A 21,914-nucleotide genomic window follows, 5' to 3' on the forward strand; every position below is an offset into this window, starting at 1 on the left:
ACCCCAGTCCAACGCCGGCATCTCCACATCATGGCTATAATTAAACAGGCAGCAAATACAACTGGTTAACTATTATCTAATTTGACTTCCCGTGGCGGCCATGGAATGAGCGATCGCACATTTGGTAGCTCCCGCTCAAGGTGGTACTTTTCGGTCCTTTCCCAATCTGAAGGATGACGTTTTTGGATGGAAACAGGTGTAGGAGTGCCAGGAAAAGGCATAACTTCTCTCGTGTGGCTGGTAAATGGATCCATGAACTAGGAGTAGGTCAATAAGAAAGAAGCTGTTGGAACAGGAGAGTTTCATGATGCTCCACAGATAAGGATGTGGAGGGAAAAGGGCTTGTCCTGCCAGCCCAGTGGTCAACGGAGCAGTTGGTGGAACTTTTAAATGTTAATTTCAGCAAGCAGTAAAAGGGAGGCCCTGGCCAAGATGGTGGAGCCTCTCAAAGCGGGTATTGAGAGAGTGGAGCAGAGGCTGGAGTCCCAGGGCCGGGTGATCCAGAAGTGGAGGAGGTGGTGGGGAAGCACGAGGAGCAATTGGCCTCACTGATGGCCAAGGTAGGGGTGATGCGGGAGTCCCAAAAGAGGCTGAAGGAGAAGGTGGAGGATATGGAGAACCGCTCTAGAAGGCAGAATTTAAGGATTGTGGGGATGTCTGAAGGCTTCGAAGGAGTGGAGGTCGGTACAAATGTGGCCAATATGTTGGGGCAGCTGATGGGGGAGGAGACCTTTGACCCATCCCTGGAGGTCGACCGAGGGCACATGGCGCTGATGAGGAGGCCACAGGCGGGTGAGTAGCCGAGGGCGATGGTGGTGCTGTTGTAACTCTTTCTGGATAAAGAAAAGATTCTTCGGTGGGTGAGGCAGATGAGGAAGTGCACCCGGGAAGGGAATGAGCTGCGGACGTATCAAGACCTAGGTGCAGCACTGGCGAAGAGGAGGGTCATGTTTAACCGGGTCAAGGCGGCCCTCTTCAAGAAGGGGGTGAAGTTCGGGGTGCTGTCCCTGCCCGCCTCTGGGTGACTTTCCAGAATCGAGAATATTATTTTGGTGTGCCAGAGGAGGCGATGGAGTTTTTGAAGGACCATGCACTGGCAGAAGAATGAGGACATTGAACTTTGGAGGAGTTGTGAGGAGGTTTCTTTGTTCTTGGGAAACTTTTCCCCTTGAAGTGTTCTTTTGGGTTTTGTGGTTGTGTGTGTGGAGGACAGGTACCTCCGTGGGGGAACATCAAGGCTGAGTTCACCTTTTTCTGTTTCTTTGTTTTTTTGGGGGGGCATGAACGGAGTGTGGGGGGGTAGAATCCCAAATTTGGCCCTCTCACTCGATTGAATGGGCCATCACGAATCCCAGCTGAGGCTAATGGCCCGGATAATTGCCCCTTTTGTCAGGTTTCCAAAAGGACCATATTATAACAGACACCAGTGCAAAGAGGTAAATAGTGGATCATTCTAGTCAGATTCGATTTCACTGTAGTTTAGTCCTATGTCTCCAGCAACAGTGGTCATTCATAAATTTGATGATGTGATTGTCACATAGCACGTAAATATACAATTTTAAAAAGGGTGCTAATATTCAGAATAAGGGGCTGGTTTAGCACAGGGCTAAATCGCTGGCTTTGAAAGCAGACCAAGGTAAGCCAGCAGCACAGTTCAATTCCCGTACCAGCCTCCCCGAACAGTTGCCGGAATGTGGCGACTAGGGGCTTTTCACAGTAACTTCATTTGAAGCCTACTTGTGACGATAAGCGATTTTCATTTCATTTCATTTTTTTTAAACTCAGAAATCCAGAAAGTTTCAATAGCTTGTGGTCAGATTTATTGGAGTATGGCAACCTACAGGGAAAAAAACTAAGTGTATTTTTTAATAATACTGCAAACACAGTACAGCTGCGTGTGCCATTACCATTAATCATTGCAATTCGGGTTGGCTGAGCTAATTGTTTTCTCTGTAGTTGTTTATGAAGAGGAGGCCAAAGATTGGGACGGCCATTAGCCTTGTTCAAAACTCACTTCTTCAAGAGGCACGTATAGGCACTAATGAAATGTTATTCTCCATCTGACAGCAATCATCGGCAGTCCACTCCACGTCACTTCGGAGAGGAGTTAGTTCCTCCCACACTGTCTGTTAACTTGCATTGACAGGACTTGTGGTTCTGAGTTCAAAATTAAAGCAGAAGCTGGATCAAATGAACAGCTGAAGCAGATCAACACTGCATTCCAACAGAAGGCTCCAGCAGCTGTGAGCCAGGCCTATATTCTGTACAGGAAGTCAGGCCCCTGAATAGGAGGTGTAAAAAGCCAACAGCACATAGTTTTGGTTGGATGCAGCAGTGAATGTGTTTGTGTTCTGTCCTGTTCCTGCAAGAGAAAGTGACCCACTTGGATCTAGTTTGATATGCTTGATCGACATCTAATTACACCTGGTCTTGAACACCTCTTTGCTGAGGTAAGCAGCCATTTTATTACAGTAGGCCAGAGGGTCAGCAGTGAGCCAATCCCACAGAACACTAGATCTGTGTGATATTTAGTGAATGTGATGATCAAGAGATCGAGTTGACAAATGATTGACAGAACTCCCTTTGAATTGCCGCGATTGTGTTGTCTTTTAAATGTGGGAATGGCATAGTAAGTAGCAGAGTGATAGCTCTAAGCAGCCAGAAACTCCAATGCAGGTACAGTAATGCAAGGTAAATCTAACATTATTTTACATTTGCTAAACAGTGGACGGGATTTTCTGGCATCTTCCTTCCGTTGGGATCTTCCGGTCCCGTTGAAGACAGTTCCCCCGCCCCATGGTGGGTACCCCAGCAGCAGGATGGGCGAGCCACGCAAAATGCCGTAGACATCAGCAGGACCGGAAGGTCACACCAGCGGCCAATAGTGAGCCGTCGGAAAACATGCCGTAGAACGTGGGTTCACATAATTCAAGGGTTTTTTCAATGTTTGTAACTTGTGATGGAGTGTGGATCCGTGAATAAAACTTTCTTTAGTCATACTTCTTTAATAATTCAACTTGTTGGCTACACACACCTCTCTTTTACACCTAGTTAGCATTCTGAGTTGGCTAAAAAAAAATATTTGAAAGCTCTTTTAAGAAAGGAGGCTTCAAATAAAATTTGCATTCTCATTTTGTCTATAAATACTGTAAACAATAAAGTGAATCATTCAGATATCCACCAGTCATGAAGATAATGCCATACATTTTCTAAATATTTTTCTTGAAAACCACCTGGGAAAACAATCTACATTTATTGATTTGAACAAAGAGTTTTTTTTTAATTAACACTCTTATACAAATGTTAACTGCCAAACAACTGACACCACGATATCGGAGTGAAAGGATTTATTGATAATTTCTATCTAAAGCTAACTTGACTGTGACATTACACACTATAGATCAGAAACTTCAATCAGAAACTATAGCCTCGACATGTAGAGTGGCAGTGGGATAGGAGCGGGGCAGGGTCATAGGGGAATGCATGTAACATGGAGTTCAAGTGAATTTAATGGTGGAACCTCATTCACAGTGTTTTTCTCCATTTCCCGTTCAGCAGCAAACCAGATTGAGATATGAACCAGAAACAGGGTATGGAGAAGATGGTGGGAGAAACTGTCCAGGCAAAATGGCTAGGGGGATTGCGCGGAAAGGGATTGTCAAGCTTTATCTCAGCTGCAATTTTTCCTGAGCCCTGAGAACTTGACTTCAAAACTGGTAAAATTTGAGCCTCTTAAAAATATTTAAATTATGGATGAGCAGTTGGTCGCCTGCCCTGAATCGCTTCCAATAAAACTGGAACCTGGTGCAATTTTTTAATTTTAACCACATTGGGGGAGGGTTGGCATTTCTTCCTACAAGTCAGTCAGCATTTGAAAGAAAGTTAGATTAATGGATCAGGTCGGACTCTTTATCGGAACTAGTCAAATGTCCTAGTCTCCTGCAATCGGACAACTTGACAGAGTTGTTTGAAACCTTCATCATTTAAAGAAACCATGCCTTGTTCCTCCTCGTTTTTTGAGCTGCTACCATTTTTAAATAAATAGTTTTATATCCGATGCTTGTCAATTCAAAGTAAAGAAGAGGAGATTGTCAGAAAGGAAATCTGAAGTGTTAAATTAATCATGCTGGTTATTTGAGTGTCTGACAGCAGTTCTCTAACTAACACCTGTTCCTTGAGAAGCTCCATGTCCTTATTTGGTAAACTGTTAAAGGTTGAAGAAGGCCCTTACAAGATAGACTGGAAGCTTCAAATTTTTAAGTGACTGGTGTATTTTTAACTCCATTTGCTGCTTTGGTCCATTGATGTCCCCTTTTCCTCTGGCTTTAATAGAAAATATTTTTAATTTCAATTTGCAATATAGCAGAGATTATGGGATTCATAACCTAATAATATAAGGAATACATCAAGTCCAAAGCATTTTTGAAAATTTGATTTCAACATGTGCTTAAACACTTCCAAGCTAATTCTATATGGCATTTGACTTCATTTCCTCGTTTGAAAGACTTAAATGAAGTTTAAATCAATACGGGTGACAGTGGAATGGCTTTAAAATAAAAGCAAATTACTGCGGATGCTGGAATCTGAAACGAAAGAGAAAATGCTGGAAAATCACAGCAGGTCGTGGCAGCATCTGTAAGGAGAGAAAAGAGCTAACGTTTCAAGTCCAGATGACCCTTTGTGAAAATGGCTTTCACTGGCTGATAACTGAGGCTGAGTGTTATTGTTATGTTCTCTGAAATATAAATGCAGGCAGTGTTGTTTTTATTCTGCTGTGTCCATTAGTATTCAGATTATGTGCTCATGAGTACTTCATTTTTTTTTGTTCTTAGGATGTGGGCGTTGTTGACTAGGCCAGCATTTGTTACCCATCCCTAATTGCCCTCTGGGGAGGAGGTGGCACAGTGGTACTCTAAACCATAAACCTAGGGTAATGCTCTGGGGACTTGGGTTCGAATCCCGCCACTGCCGAAATTTGAATTCAATAAAAATCTGGAATTAAAATTCTAATGATGACCATGAAATCATTGCGGTTGTTGTTTAAAAACCCATATGGTTCACTCATGTCCTTTAGGGAAGGAAATCTGCCCTCCTTACCTGGTCTGGTCTAAATGTGACTCCAGACCCACAGCAATGTGGTTGACTCTTAGCTGCCCCCTCAAGGGTAATTCTGGATGGGCAATAAATGCTGGCCCAGCCAGCGATATCCATGCCCCATGAATGAGTAGTAAAAAAAAATATTTTATGCTGAATTTTGAAAGAAAATGAAAGAAATAAAAGATTCACAAAACTGTTTTACCACGCCACTAGGTTCTCTATCTCCCTCCTGTACTCTGACTCATCGTTGTTCGAGGTCCGACCCACTATGGTCGTGTCATCAGCAAACTTGTAGTTGGAGTTGGAGCTAAATTTTGGCACACAGTTGTGTGTGAGTAGGGAGTATAGTAAGGTGCTAAGTACGCAGCCTTGCGGGGCCCCGGTATTAAGGACTATCGTGGAGAAGGTGTTGTTTATCCTCACTGATTGTGGTCTATGGTCAGGAAGTCGAGGATCCAGCTGCAGAGGAAGGAGCCAAGCCTTAGAATTTGGAGCTTTGATATGAGCTTGGCTGGGAAGGGTGCGCTGCTGCCAGAGATTCTACTCAGCTTTGCTTTGTTGCCCGTTATGTTGTTTAAGCCTTGCCACAACTGAAGAGAGTCCGTGTTATTAGTCTGTGATTCTAATTTAGTCTGGTATTGTCTCTTGGCATCCCTGATGGCTTTGCGGAGGTCATACCTGAATGTCTTGTATAGGACAGGTTGTCTGTCTTGAACACCTCAAATCTGGTCTTCAGTAGGGAGTGGATCTCTCGATTTAACCATGGTTTCCGGTTGTACGTATTACCTTCTTTGGCACGCAATCTTCTACAAACTTGCTGATGAAGTCTGTCATGGTGGTGGCATACTCGTTTTCATTGGCCGCTGAGTTAAGAACATAAGAACTAGGAGCAGGAGTAGGCCATATGGCCCCTCGAGCCTGCTCCGCCATTCAATGAGATCATGGCTGATCTTTTGTGGACTCAGCTCCACTTTCTGGCCCGAACACCATAACCCTTAATCCCTTTATTCTTCAAAAAACTATCTATCTTTACCTTAAAAACATTTAATGAAGGAGCCTCAACTGCTTCACTGGGCAAGGAATTCCATAGATTCACAAACCTTTGGGTGAAGAAGTTCCTCCTAAACTCAGTCATAAATCTACTTCCCCTTATTTTGAGGCTATGTCCCCTAGTTCTGCTTTCACCCGCCAGTGGAAACAACCTGCCCGCATCTATCCTATCTATTCCCTTCATAATTTTAAATGTTTCTATAAGATCCCCCCTCATCCTTCTAAATTCCAACGAGTGCAGTCCCAGCCTACTCAACCTCTCCTCATAATCCAACACCTTCAGCTCTGAGATAAACCTAGTGAATCTCTGCACACCCTCCAGTGCCAGTATGTCATTTCTCAAGTAAGGAGACCAAAACTGAACACAATAATCCAGGTGTGGCCTCACTAACACCTTGTACAATTGCAACTTAACCTCCCTAGTCTTAAACTCTATCCCTCTAGCAATGAAGGACAAAATTCCATTTGCCGTCTTAATCACCTGTTGCACCTGTAAACCAACTTTCTGTGACTCATGCACTAGCACATCCAGGTCTCTCTGCGCAGCGGCATGCTTTAATATTTTATCGTTTAAATAATAATCTCGTTTTCTGTTATTCCTACCAAAATAAATAACCTCACATTTGTCAACATTGTATTCCATCTGCCAGACCCTAGCCCATTCACTTAACCTATCCAAATCCCTCTGCAGACTTCCAGTATCCTCTGCACTTTTCGCTTTACCACTCATCTTACTGTCATCTGCAAACTTGGACACATTGCCCTTGGTCCCCAACTCCAAATCATCTATGTAAATTGTGAACAATTGTGGGCCCAACACGGATCCCTGAGGGACACCACTAGCTACTGATTGCCAACCAGAGAACCACCCATTAATCCCCACTCTTTGCTTTCTATTAATTAACCAATCCTCTATCCATGCTACTACTTTACCCTTAATGCCATTCATCTTTATCTCATGCAGCAATCTTTTGTGTGGCACCTTGTCAAAGGCTTTTTGGAAATCCAGATGTACCACACCCATTGGCTCCCCGTTATCTACTACTTGAATATGGACCAGTCCACTGACTCCAAGCAGTTGCGTAGGAGCTCTTTTTTCTCGGAACAGCACTGCCCAACCTTCTGAACCAGATTCTCCCTTTTTTAAGTTTCTGCTTGTATGCGGGAGAAGAAGCATCATTTTATGGCGTGATCTGCTGAAGTGCAGTCGGGGATGTATCGATGGGTGTTCTTGATGTTTGTGCAGCAGTGGTCGAAGATGTTGATGCCGCTGGTGGGGCACGAGATATGTTGGTGGAATTTTGGCAGTACACTCTTGAGGGTGGCCTAGTTGAAATCCCCGGCAACGATGAACAAGGCCTCCAGTTATTCTGTTTCACTGTTATTTATAGTGGTGTGGCAGGATCTGTCCTGCTTTGTGTGTACAGGACGTACCTGGACAATTTTCCACATTACTGGGTAGATGCCAGTGTTGTAACTGTACTGGAACAGCTTGGCTAGGGGCGTGGAAAATTCTGGAATACAAGTAAGTCTTCAGTGCTGCTGCTGGAATATTCTTGGGGCGCACAGCCGGTGAAGTATCCAGTACCCTCTGCCATTTCTTGATATCACGTGGGTGAGTCAAATTGGCCTGTATTGTAGCTTCACCACATTAACACCTCTATTATTTTTCAGTATGCCTGGTGCTGCTCGTGGCATGTCTTCCTGCACTCTTCATAGAATCAGGATTGATCTCCTGGTTTGGTGGTAATGGTAGATTGAAGGATATGCCAGACCATGAGGTTACAGCTTGTGGCTGAGTACAATTCTGCTGCTGCTGATGGCCCACAGCGCCTCATGGATGCCCAGTCTTGGGTTGCTGGATCTATTCTGAATCTGGGCCATTTGGTACATTGGTAGTGCCTCACAACACAATGGAGGGTATCCTCAATGTGAAGACGGGACTTTATCCCACAAGGACTGTGACCCGGTGGTCACTCCTACCGATATGAAATGAATGAAATGAAAATCGCTTATTGTGACGAGTAGGCTTCAATGAAGTTACTGTGAAAAGCCCCTAGTCGCCACATTCCGGCGCCTGTCCGGGGAGGCTGGTATGGGAATCGAACCGTGCTGCTGGCCTGCTTGGTCTGCTTTAAAAGCCAGCGATTTAGCCAAGTGAGCTAAACCAGCCCCTTATATCATGGGCAGATGCATCTGCAGCAGGCAGGATGCTGAGGGTGAGGTCCAGTATGGTTTTCCCTCTTATTGGTTCCCTCCCTGAGCCAGCCTAGCAGCTATTACCTTGGAGCCCGGTCAGCAGTGGTGCTAGGAACCACATTGGGTGATGGACATTGATGTCCCCTACCCAGAGTACATTCTGTGTCCTTGCCACCTTCTCCAACATGGAGGAGTACTGATTTATCAATTGATTGTGGATGGTATGTGGTAATCAGCAGGTTTCCTTGCCCATGTTCAACTTGAAACCATGATGAAATTTAATGGCCCCAATCATGGAGATATCGAGGGTTCCCCCACAGACAATCAACGAGGGATCCTCCACCCCACCACTCTTGAGATATCGCTGGCTTTCCACCTGCCAGTGCCTTACGCAGACCCTCCCCCCTCCCCCCATATCTGCAAATTTCCACCTCACGGCCTAACCTCGGTACTGCCACATGACAGAGGCTGGACCTGTTCGCTGTGCCAGGACATGTCCCTCTCCCACCAAGGGCTATACTTACCTTTTGGAGGGATCTCCTCGATTGTTTCTCATTTTGCCAAACTGGTTTTAAACGTCGGCGAGGTATTAATAATTAGTGACGGGGGAATCATGTGACGGGGAGGCCCAGCAATAATAATCAAATGTATAAAATCCATTTAAATTCGGGTCCCGTCCTTTATGGGTGTGAACCTTATGGTATCACTGTTGAGGGCTCGTCAAATTGGGACGCCCTTTCCGAACCCCACCGGATTATCGGCCCGCATCGCTGTTCTCCCTCATTCCGATTGTGGGCTCAAAATCGCCCCAGTACCAGAAGCACATGCAGGGAAGAATCATCCTGTGATTGGCTGAACAGCTTCACGGCATTTTTCAAACAGCGGTCAAGTCAGTCATTTTGAACTGTTGACATTTTCAAAGCACGAGACTGTGCCCCTTCATGCAGGTCTCCAGTCAAGAGTTGATCATGTTTTTTGAAGTCTGGAGGCATTCTGTGTCACTGTGAGTCTGAACCAGAGGTATAAGAAGTGTTTGTAATGTTGTTTTACAAATGTGGTGGCATTCATAGTGTCTGTGCCATCCTTGTGCACGTGTCATTCCATGACCTGCCACACCGAGTTCTTGCCTGGTGAACTGTGCTTTCCAACTCCACTTGTGTGTATGGGACACGGCCCTCCTAGATGATAGGCCAACTTACCTGTCAACCGTACAGCAGATTAATACCCCAGACAGTATGCAGTAATGGATCAACACCTCTCTGCACTAAGGACCATTAAAACATTGAGACGATGGATTCTAACAATGTAAAAGCAGTATTAAATCATGGGTATACCCCGGTGGTCTAATGCTGATCATTGTTACATACTTCAGTCAATGGAATACAGCCTTAAGCATTATTGTTAGATACAGAACTTTGATAAGACAAATCGTTTTGACCTTGCTTATGTCCCCCAATATATATCTCTACCACTAGATGCACTATGGATGCACTCTAGGTTGGTAAGAACTGATGACCTTAACGAACCAGGTTCATCTTCACCACAGACCGTTCAGATCCTGGACTAAGAACAAAGAATATTACAGGACAGGAACAGGCCCTTAGGCCCACCAAGCCTGCACTGATTCAGATTACTTATTTAGACCTACTACTTATTGGCCAAACGATCTGTATCCCTCCATTTCCCGCCCATTCATGTGTCTATCAAGGTACATCTTAAACGTTGCTATGCCTGCCTGCACCATCTTCACTGGCAACGTGTTCCAGGCACCAATCACCCTCTTTGTGAAAAATGTTCCACGCACATCTCCCCTAAACTTTCCCCCTCTCATCTTGAACCTATGCCCCCTTGTAATTGAGTCGTCCACCCTGGGAAAATGCTTCTGACTATTCACCCTGTCTATACCTCTCATAATTTTGTAGGGGTCGGGTGCTTTTTGGCGCCGCCTTTTTGGCCCCGATCATTTGGCGCCGTTTTTTTGGCGCTCAGTTGTTATGGCGCTCATTTTTTTGGCCCACCACGGTTTGGCGCCAAAGCATGTAAATAAATGAAATTCTTCCCGGATTTAGTCCTGGGATTGCGTCATGAACCATCTGAAACATGCGTACATATGTTGCACGCCTTTTATTTGGTAATAAGGCATATAAAACTGGATGAACTCCTCCATGCCTTCTTCCCATAATTACATAAACCTGTGTAAATAACGGAGGAGATAATTTAAAGGTCCCATCAACATACCACACTTCAGAATCTAATAGAAACACAGTCCAGCTTTGTCTCCCAAAAATTAAAATTCTATCATCTTCATGACCACTGTCTGCTATTAAAAAGTTCTCACGTTCACCATTGTTCTTCATGTAATGTTTGTAATCAACGGGGATCACTAATTCACGAACATGAACAGGATTTGGAGGAACGAGGTTCATTTGATTTCTTCTTCTCCTTACAATTTGCTTCATTGCGTCTGCAGTTGGAAGTACTCCTTGAGCGGCTTGAGAAATATTTTCTGTACAAGAACTTAAAATTGCCGATGGTAGATCTTGACTCTCTCCAGCCCGGCACTTTACACTTGTTTTAATTGCAGCTACTTCCACGCTTGCTGCTGAAGCACCATGAGAATGCTCGTTTATTTCCTTTATCACTTCATTGTTTTTAGTGTGTATACGGGCTTTGCACTCGTTCTTGTTTTCACATCTCCAAAACTTCATCAAAGTGTCCTTCTTGCTATGCTTGTCGAACACATATAGATATCCATTGTGAGAAAATTTAGGTTTGACTTTCTTACTTAAAATACTTTCAGCCATTTCTGCAAACTTTACTGATTCTCATAAATTTTTATGAGAATCAGTAAAGTAAAATTAGACTTAACTACTTTTAAATTTTAGAGTAAAATTCTAAGAGTATGTTGCGCTACAGAACTAGGTGGAATTTTGGTGGAACTAGGTACAGAACTACATTTAAAATGTTGGTTTTAAAAGTGGTTATTAAGTAGGTAATTAAGATTCGGCGCCAAATCGTTGAATGCCAAAACAATCGGCGCCAAACCAATTCAGCGCCAAAAAAACGGCGCCAAAAAATCGGTGCCAAAATGGCGGGGCCAAATAGTACCATTCCCTTTTGTAGACCTCAATCAGGTCTTCCCTGAGCCTCCGTCTTTCCAACAAAAACAATCTGAGTTCATTCAATCTCTCCTCATAGCTAACATCCTCCAGACCAGGCAACATCCCGGTTGTAGTGATATGCATGAGCAAGTGGATATGTAAATAAGTTTAGCCTCCGACCAGTAGGTGTCAGACAAGTAATAGCATGTGACACTGTAACCTAGGGGAGTCTGAAGGAGAATTCACCGTGGTTAGTTATGTTTGTGTTAGTAGCAGTTTGATAGCATTAATTTCCTACCTACAGTGTATTATACAATAATAAATTTGTCCAGCCTTGAACTAGATGTTCTTTAGTACGCCGATTCAGTAATCATCTCTGTACAAGAACATAAACCTTCTTTGCACTCTCTCCAAAGCATCCATGTGCCGCACGTGCAGAGTCGCTGACTTGCGTCTTTCAAGTGGCATCTTCTTAATGTGAAATCAGATCTGTAATATATGTTAGTTCCCAAGTGACTGCAGCTGAGAGAAGCTGGATAAAGTTGCAGTGGGTAAGCAGTCACCAGCTGGTTAATTTGCAGCAGGTTCTCCAATTTATAAATCTTTTATCAATGGTTGCCGTGAATCCTGCATGACTGGTCTGACATTGCGCAAAGACAATCCTGAGAATCATTTAAGTTTCCAGGCGGGAATAAGAAATTATTTTTTGTTTTCTGACCAGTCTCAAAATGAGAAAGTGGATCTTTAAAATGGGATAATTTCTAACACTGGTTGTCAGCCAAGATAGAACTAAACATTCAAACTGGGTGCGCAAGCCATGCTGCATTTGCAAAGTTAAAAAGGGAAGCAACGAGGAAATGACTTATTTTTGTGACTGAGTTCCGTGTGCAATGGAAATGACAGGCACCGCAGCATGGTCTTCACAATGTCTCTGCCTCTGATTGGGGAAGGGCAAAAATGGAGCAGAGCACAGGGCTCCATTAACTGTAAATCTGCCACAGAGGGACCCTGCCGCCGACAATGTCGCAAGCCACTATATCACTGATATTGAAGCGGGGTAAAGACCCGGAGGTGTGCGGGTCCTACAGGCCAATCTCCCTGATTAACGTTGACGCCAAGCTCCTGGCAAAGGTACTGGTGGTTAGAATGGAGGACTGCGTACCGGAGGTGATTGGGGAGGTCCAAACTGGGTTCGTGAAAGGTAGGCAGCTGGCGGCCAACCTGAGAAGATTACTTAATGTGATAATGATGCCCCCGGTGGGCAGGGAGGTGGAGGTAGTGGTGGGGATGGACGCCGAGAAGGCCTTTGACCGGGTGGAGTGGGACTATCTATGGGAGGTGCTCGGACGGTTTGGGTTTGGGGAGGGACTGGTGGATTGGATCAAATTATTATATCAGGCCCCGAGGGCCAGCGTCAGGACTAACAGAGAAGTGTTGGAGTACTTTAGGCTGTACCGAGGGACCAGATAGGGCTGCCCGCTCTCCCCGCTGCTGTTTGCGCTGGCCATAGAGCCGCTGGCGATTGCGCTGAGAGCCGCAGAGGGTTGGAAGGGGATGGTGAGGGGCGGGGTAGAACATAGGGTCTCTCTTTACGCAGACGACCTGCTCCTGTACGTGTCGGACCCAGTGGCCGGGATGGGAAGTATACTGGGAATGTTGAGGAAGTTCGGCCAGTTTTCAGGATACAAATTAAATGCGGCCAAGAGTGAAATGTTTGTGGTACAGGCAAGGGGCCAGGAGAACAGATTGAGAGGGCTACCGTTTAGGCTGGTTGAGGAAAATCTCCGGTATTTGGGAATCCAGGTGGCACGAGACTGGGGCAGGCTGCACAAGTTAAATTTGGCCAGGGTGGGGGAGCAAATGAAGGGAGAGTTTTGGAGATGGGATGCACTCCCGCTGTCGCTGGCAGGGAGGGTGCAGACTGTAAAGATGACAATCCTCCCTAGATTTCTGTTTGTTTTTCAGTGCCTCCCGATCTTTATCCCACAGTCCTTCTTCAAAAGAGTTAACGGACTGATCATGAGCTTTGTCTGGGCGGGAAAATCCCCGCGGGTGAAGAAGGCGATGTTGGAGAGGAACTGCAGCGAGGGAGGGCTGGCTTTGCCGAGTCTGATCAATTATTACTGGGCGGCCAACATCGCCATGATAAGGAAGTGGATGGTCAGTACGGGGTCTATCTGGGAGCGGGTGGAGGCGGCTTCGTGCAGGGGCTCCAGCTTGGTAGCCCTGGTCACGGCTCCTCTACCGCTGCCGCCGGCCAAGTACTCCACCAGCCCAGTAGTGGTGGTGACCCTGCGGATATGGGGCCAGTGGAGGAGGCATGTAGGGGAGACGGGGGCGTCTGTCTGGGCGCCAATCTGCGACAACCATCGGTTTGCCCCCGGCAGTATGGATGGGGGGTTCCGAGTATGGCGGCGGGCAGGGGTGGGAAGGGTGGGCGATATGTTCCTGGAAGGGAGCTTCGCGAGTTTGAGGAGCTTGGAAGAGAAATTTGGGCTGGTGTGGGGAAATGATTTTAGGTACCTACAGTTGCAGGACTTTGTTCGTAGACAGGTCCCATCTTTCCCACGCCTCCCGCCAATGGGATCCAAGACAGAATAGTTTCTAGGGGGGAAGAAGGGGAGGGTAGAGTCTCTGGTATTTATAAGGTGCTCATGAGGGAGGAAGGGTCCCAGACGGAGGAACTGAAACTTAAATGGGAGGAGGAGCTAGGCGGGGAAATGGAGGACGGGCTGTGGGCAGAGGCCCTGAGTAGGGTAAATTCGACCGCGACATGTGCCAGGCTCGGGCTGATTCAATTTAAGGTCCCATATGACGGTGGCTCGGATGAGCAAATTCTTTGGGATAGAGGACAAATGCTCTAGGTGCGCGGGAGGACCGGCGAACCACGTTCACATGTTTTGGGCATGCCCTAAGCTTAGGGGGTACTGGGAGGGATTTGCGGGCATCATGTCCCGGGTGCTAAAAACAAGGGTTGTGATGGGTCCAGGGGTGGCAATTTTTGGGGTTTCGGAAGACCCGGGAGTCCAGGGGGAGAAAGAAGCCGATGTTTTGGCCTTTGCTTCCCTGATAGCCCGGCGACGAATACTATTGGCGTGGAGGGACTCAAAGCCCCCGAAGACTGAGTTGTGGCTTGCGGACATGTCGAGTTTCCTGGGTATGGAAAAAATTAAGTTCGCCTTGAGGGGTTCTGTACAGGGGTTCGCCCGGAGGTAGCAACCATTTATTGACTTCTTTGCGGGAGAGTGGGCGTCAGCAGGGGGTGGGGGGGTGGGGGGGGGGGGGGGGGGGGGGGTTAGAGTAGAGTCGAGTAGGAGGGACAAAATGGCGGGTTGTACTGGTGGGAGAGGAGCGGGCTTGTGCAATATGTTACGATTGAAGTATTGAAAGTACATGGTACATTTTTGCCTTTTTTGCTTTCTTTCTGTTGATGTCTGTAACTGTTTACAAAGCCAAAAACTAGCTCAATAAAATTGTTTGTTAAAAGAAACTGTAAATCTGCACTGCGTTTTAACACAAATATGAAAACTGTTATTTCGTGCGGCACTGGAGGAAGATATTTTTTTTTTAAATTTAGATTACCCAATTATTTTTTCCAATTAAGGGGCAATTTAGCGTGGCCAATCCACCTACTCTGCACATTTTTGGGTTGTGGGGGCGAAACCCACGCAGACACGGGGAGAATGTACAAACTCCACACAGACAGTGACCCAGAGCAGGGATCGAACCTGGGACCTCAGCGCCGTGAGGCGGTTGTGCTAACCACTAGGCCACCGTGCTGCCCTTGGAGGAAGATATTTAAGGGGTTTCCCCGAAGCCAAATTCAAGGATCAAGGACCAGTGCTTTTCTAATGATCCAGACTCGGGTGTACGGGGCACAAATCCAAAATTTACAGATGACACACAACTTGAAGTATTGTGATTGTGCAAAGGAGAACGTAATGTATCTATATTTTTTAATGTTTTTATTCAAATGTTTCATTATATATAATACAGAACAACAAGAATAAACACAAATACATACTTAAAACAAAACCCTCGCGCAACCTGACATCCCTTCCCCCCCCCCCCCCCCCCCCCCCCCCCCCATCCCCAACAGCTATAGGTGACCAATTCCTTAAAATAAACAATAAACGGCTGCCATCTCCGATAGATTGCTCCTGTCGCTGTGCAAGAACTCCATCAGGTTTACCAGCCACACTGAGGCACTGGGTGGAGATGATGACCTCCACCCCAGCAGTACTTGCCTCTGGGCAATCGAGGCGAAGACCAGGATATCGTGCCCGTCTGCAGCTCTGGCGTGTCTGACTCCAAATATGGCCATGAAAGGACATGGGCTCCAGCTCAATCTTCAGAATCGCCGACATGGTGCTAAAGAAGGAGATCCAAAAACCCACAAGCTTAGGACAAGACTAGAACACGTGACCGTGGTGAGCTGGACTTTTTGAAACGTGCTTGCACCTGTCCTCCATCGCTACAAAGAAATGACTAATTCTTGACTTGGCCCGGTGTATCCTGAAAACGACTTTATTTTGAATGAAACCAAGGACGTGGAGTTTACCCTGCAAAGGGCTTCACTCCACACCTGATCATCTAATATGGGCCCAACTCTTCCTCCTACCTAGCCTTAACACCCTCCATTGACACCGAATCCGCCGACATAATCCATCCGTAAATGTCGGAAGTGTTCCCTTCCTCCGACCCTGTGAGTGAAAGAACCCTCTCCATTAATGCTGTTGGTGGCGCCACAGGGAATGGCGGGAACATCTGTTTCAGAAAGTTGCGAACTTGAAGATATCTGAATAAATATGATCCCAAGAGCTCAACTTTTCTTCAATTCATCCAGATTGGCAAACCGCCCCTCCAGAACAGATCACCCACTCTCTCCAGCCCCTTCCCTTCCCAACCACCCACAGAACGTGTTATCTAATCTCTCCATTCAACAGATGGTTGGCACAAATGGGATCTAGCTTTGACACTGACCCTAGCTTAAAATGTTGGCGATATTGTCTCCATATCTTCAAAATGGAAATAACCATCGAATTCAACAAAAACTTAGTCGGTGACAATGGGAGCAAAGCCGTTGCCAATGCCCACAAACCGGACCCCCTACACATCCTCAATTTAATTTACACCCGCTTGGCTCCTAGATCATTACACCAACACAACAGCTTCTGCGCATTAGTTGCCCAATAGTAAAAATCAGGTTCGGCAATGCCAAATACCTTTCTTTCCCTCTGAAGAACTGCCCTACGAATCCTCGTGGTCTTGACCATCCATATAAAGGATGTAATCAACTTCTCGACCCTCCCAAAAAAGGATTTAGGAATGATAACTGGCAAAGATTAGAACAAAAACACAAGTCACTTCAAAATGTTCATCTTGATCGACTAGACCCGGCCTGCCAAGGACAGGGGAAGGTTATCCTATCTTTGCAGATTGGTCTTGACTCTATCCACTAAGCTAGTGGAATTCAGTTTATGAAGTTGTGCCCAATCCCAGGCTAATTGAACCCCAAAGTTGGAACCCACAATGTGAAATGGTAGCACTTCCAGATTGGCTCCCTTCCCAGAAGGATTCACTGAAAAACACTCCCTGTTTTCCAAGTTTAGTTTATATCCTGAAAAGTAGCCCAGGCCCATTTACAGTTCCATTATATCACCCATGGTGGGACCAGGTCGACCACGTATAGCAAAAGGTCGAGGCAGATGAAATGTAATGCAGAGGAGAGTGAAGTAATTTTGGAGGGAAGAATAAGGAAACGTAATGTCAAATAAAGGCCGCAATTCTAAATGGAGTGCAGGAGGAGAGGGAAATCTCATCATTCAACAATTTGTTAAATGGTGATTTGGAAGATTAACAAAGTAGTCAATGAATCTTGGGTGGTCAAAATTACAGGCATTGGCCTGAATTTGCACTCCTGGGCAAGGAAAGCAGAGTTGGAAGAATTCTTGGCTTCAAAAATCCAACTCTTGAAAAACTGCCCCAGACATTTTTCATTCTCAAGAGGGTTGAGGGGAGCGCAATGGAAGTTGGTCCACCGCCTCTGGAAACAGTTTGGACGCAACACAGAGGCTTGCAGGTGCCGAGGTGTGCTCGGTAATAGAGCAGCCTTGGCGATCCAGCACTTTGACCCATCTTAAAATAAATAAAAAATTAGCCTCTCTCTCACCCACACCCATTCCCATAGTGTCTTATATTCTCAATGCCAACCTATGCCCCTCTACCCAGCATCATGGACCTTTTAAAGTTTCTATGACAACTCAGTTCCAACTCATGCCAACCCTTTTCCCTTGTACTGCCGTGCCTACTCCCCCACTATCCAGCCATCGGACCCCATGCTGAGCGGAAAGAAAATACATTTTTAAGTGCCTATTGATGAATTCAATATTTAAGATACATACTCTGTTAAAAACCCATTCACCACATTTAAATTCCTTCAACTACTTAAGCTCTTATAACAAATGCATTATTATTTTCAGCCCCACATCAAAGACTTGCCAATCAAACTGTTAACTGACAGGCCCCGTACTGTGACAATGATAGGATATGAAATATGCAGCACAAACCTTATAATGATAGCTCACAAGCTTACATAAACAAACTGAGCAAATCAACAAGCTCTGATTTTTAAAAAAGAAATACTGCAGACTGCTTTTTCTTTCAATTAAAAGGCCAGGAGATTCAAATCCCTTGACAGCTCCCCTGACAGCTTGGTAGTCCTATGATCTTGACCGGTTAACTGAACTTGTTTACTTTTATGCATATTTATGACAATTATGCATGATTCTAAGAACCTCCAACAGTATTTGCCTATTCCCAAAGGGCACCATACCTCTCCAAAATGTGTCCCTGGACATAACCAAAAGGTTACCCTCCCTCTCCAAAGAACTCTAGCTAACTTCAGAATTTCTTGCTGATAGGTCTAACGTGCACAAGTATGTTTTGGGCATCGCACTAGTGCAAATTGGATCTTTAAACATGTACAGCTCCCTCACTGAACCAGGAATCTGCAAACTAGCTGTCCATCTCATCATCTCAGTAAATACCTATTTTCAAATTCATTTTCCAGGATGTAGACTTCTCTGGTTAGGCCAGCATTTATTGCCCATCCCTAGTTGCCCTACAGAAGGTAATGGTGAGTTGCCTTCTTGAACCACTGCAGTCCTTGAGATGTAGGTACACCCACTGTGCTATTAGGGAGGGAGTTCCAGGATTTTGCCCCAGCGACAGTGAAGGAATGGCGATATATTTCCAAGTCAGGGTGGTGAGTGACCTTGGAGGGGAACCTCCAGGTGGTGGGGTTCCCAGATATCTGCTGCTCTTGTCCTTCTAGATGGTAGTGGTCGCGGGCTTGGAAGGTGTTGTCTAAGGAACCTTGGTGATGTACTGGAGTGCATCTTGTAGATAGGACACACGGCTGCCACTGTTCGTCAGTAGTGGAGGGTTTGAATGTTCATGGAAGGGGGAGCAATCAAGCAAACTGTTCTGTCCTGGATGGTGTTGAGCTTCTGGTGTTGTTGGAGCTTCACTCATCCAGTTGAGTGGAGAGTATTCGATTACACTCCTGACTTCTGCCTTGTAGATGGTGAAATGGCGCTTGCTGAGTTCAGGGGTGGGATTTCCAGATTTGGGTCTCCAGTGGCATTTATGTCATGATGGGCAGCTGGAAAATTCAGGCCATACAGTACAAAAGCAGTTGAGGTTGTGGTGAAACTTCATAAACCAATGCTTCAAACTCAATCACAGTATTATGTCCAATTCTGTGTACCATGCTTTCGGGAGGATGTGAAGGCATTAGAGAGGATGCAGAAATGATTCACAATAATGGTTCTGGAGCTGAAGGACTTAATAGGAGAAGCTAGGTGTTCAAAATCCTGACAGGTTTGGAAAGAGTAGATGGGGAGAAACTGTCCCCATTGATGAAAGTATCATGAACCAGCGATTTAAGTTGCATCACAAAAGAACGAAAGGCAATATGAGGAAACACTTTCTTATGCAGCTAACTGTTAGGATCTGGAATACACGGTCAGTCAGTGTGATGGAGGAAGATTCAATCATGGCATACAAAAATGTATTGGATGGTTATCTGAAGAGAGAAAATTTAAAGGCTTTGAGGAAAAGGGAGGGGGTTGAAGCTATCTGAGTTCTTCTTGCAGAGGGCTGGCACTGATAGAACAGGCTGAATGGCCTCCTTCTGGTTGGTCTTTACCCATTCTATGACTTGAAGTTAGCCAAAAGTAGAAACCTTTGATGGTGGAAAGATGCTTCCAAGTGTGTTGGCTAAGAAGTATTACTACTTAAAGCTACCAATGACTTGGAACGCTAATGCAGTGTGCTCGCCAGGAAAGCCACCTAGGGATTATAATGGATTAATCTATGAATTGTCAGCATTAATTAAGTGTACAGAACAAATCGAGACTATGATTGATGCATAAGTCAAAGCCCCTGTAGAATAGCCAAATTTTAACAATGATATTAATGTACAAGGGGTAAGCATCGAAGATGATTCTGGCTATCCGAAATGTACGTTATGGGGAAAAGAGAAGCAATTTGGGTTGTTTTCATTTGCAAAAAATCATGCAACTTGATATTTTTGAAAGTATTGCTTCCTATTGCTATGATTCCAAACATATATGTGAGAAAAATGTTACTGTTTTTAAGGTAGTAAAGGCTGTTTCTGTATGATCTAATTACTATTGATTCATTATTCAACAGTTTAGAATATGGCATTTTTTGTGTGCTCATTCGTGGGATATTGCTGGCAAGGCCAGAATTTCTTGCCCATAGCTAATTGCCCTTGATAGCAGCTCAGAGTTGAACACATTGCATTGTCTGGAGTCACATATAGGCCACGGTGGCACAGTGGTTAGCACTGCTGCCTCACCGCAGTTCAATTCCGACCTCTGGTGGCTGCCTGTGTGGAGTTTGCACAGTCTCTCCATGTGGGTGTGGGTTTACTCTGGCTGCTCAAGTTTCCTCCCACAGCCCAAATATGTGCAGGTTAGGTAGTTGGCCACGCTAAATTGCCCCTTCGTGTCCAAAAGGTTAGATAGTGTTATGGGGACAGGGTGGCAGTTTGGGCCTAGGTAGGGTGCTCTTTCGGAGGGTCAGTGCAGACTCAGGTCTGAATGGCCTCCTTCTGCATTGTAGGGATTCTATGATTCTAGACCAGATCAGGTAAGGATGACAGATTTATTTTGCTAAAGTACAGTAGTGAACCAAATGTGTTTTTATGACAAATGATGGTAGTTCACGGCCACTCTTCTATGGTCACTCTTTCATATTTTAATTTTTTTTTAAAATTGAACTTTAAGGACTTTATAGTTTTAAAAGCACACTAATCTATTGCGTTGTAGTGTCATTGGATGGGTAATCTAAAGGGAATATGGTTATAGCAGATGGTGGAATTTAAGCTCAATGATTTTTTTTTTGGACCTGCACGCCCAGATCTCTGACTCTCTATATTTCTAAGAGTTTTGGCATTTATGGTATATTTCCCCTCTGTCAGGCCTAACAAACTGTATTATCTCACATTTGTCCGGATTAAACTCCATTTGCCATTTCTCTGCCCAAGTTTCCAACCTACCTATGTCCTGCTGTATCCTCTGACAATCCTCAACACTGTCTGCCACTCCACCAACCTTGGTGTCATCTGCGAACTTACTAATCAGACCAGCTATATTTTCCTCCCTCTAAATCGATGATATATACTGCAAACAACAGAGGCCCCAGCACAGATCCCTATTGAACCACTAGTCACTCCTGCCATTCAGAAAAACACCCTTCTACTGCTACCCTCTGCCTTCTGTGCCCAAGCCAGTTCTGTATCCATCTTGCCACCTCGCTTCTGATCCCGTGTGAGTTCACCTTTTGCACCAATCTGCCATGAGGCACCTTGTCAAAGGCTTTACTGAAGTCCATGTAAACAACATCCACCACTGTCCCCTCATCAATCATCTTTGTCACCTCCTCAAAAAACTCAATCAAGTTAGTGAGGCACAACCTTCCCTTCACAATACCAATGTGAATGGTCTACTCTTGCTCCTATTATCTTATCTATGTTTCTGTGTTTGCAGAATGGGAAAATAATTGGCAGATGAAGTTTGACACAGATCTTTTTCAAATATTCATTCAAGTGATGTAGGGACCTCTGGCTCGGTAGTGCATCTATACGAGTGAGATAGTACATTCTGATCGGAGTAACAAATTACTTGGCAGGTGCAAGTCTAGATGGGGTAGAGGAACAGAAGACATTTTGGAGTACAAATACACCAATCACTAAAATGGTGTGCCACAGGTCAGCATAGCTGTAAAAAAGCAAACCTAGACTAGGCTTTATTTCGAGAGGAATAGAATTGTAAAATAGGGAGATTATGCTAATACTGTATCAATCCATGATTGGACTACATTTATAGTACTGAGTGCATTTGATGTCATATTTTAAAAAGAATGTAAAGGCATTGG

The 21,914-nt window shown here is 45.1% G+C and overlaps 1 protein-coding gene across 6 annotated transcripts in view; it reads left to right on the plus strand.

The window, feature by feature from the left end:
• Window positions 1-21,914, plus strand: part of LOC119966423 (voltage-dependent L-type calcium channel subunit beta-2-like) — a 461,782-nt gene that overhangs the window by 255,814 nt on the left and 184,054 nt on the right. Inside the window, exon 1 of one of the 6 annotated variants that reach the window (XM_038798051.1) lies at window positions 2,238-2,450. The exons of the other annotated variants lie outside the window; for them this stretch is intronic. Coding sequence (XP_038653979.1) covers window positions 2,400-2,450 — 51 coding nt within the window. The 5' untranslated portion in view covers window positions 2,238-2,399. Of the gene's footprint in view, window positions 1-2,237; window positions 2,451-21,914 lie in introns of those variants that run through there. 6 annotated transcript variants of the gene reach the window in all.

Source organism: Scyliorhinus canicula, chromosome 5 (genome assembly GCF_902713615.1).
Source record: "Scyliorhinus canicula chromosome 5, sScyCan1.1, whole genome shotgun sequence".
Taxonomy (NCBI): domain Eukaryota; kingdom Metazoa; phylum Chordata; class Chondrichthyes; order Carcharhiniformes; family Scyliorhinidae; genus Scyliorhinus; species Scyliorhinus canicula.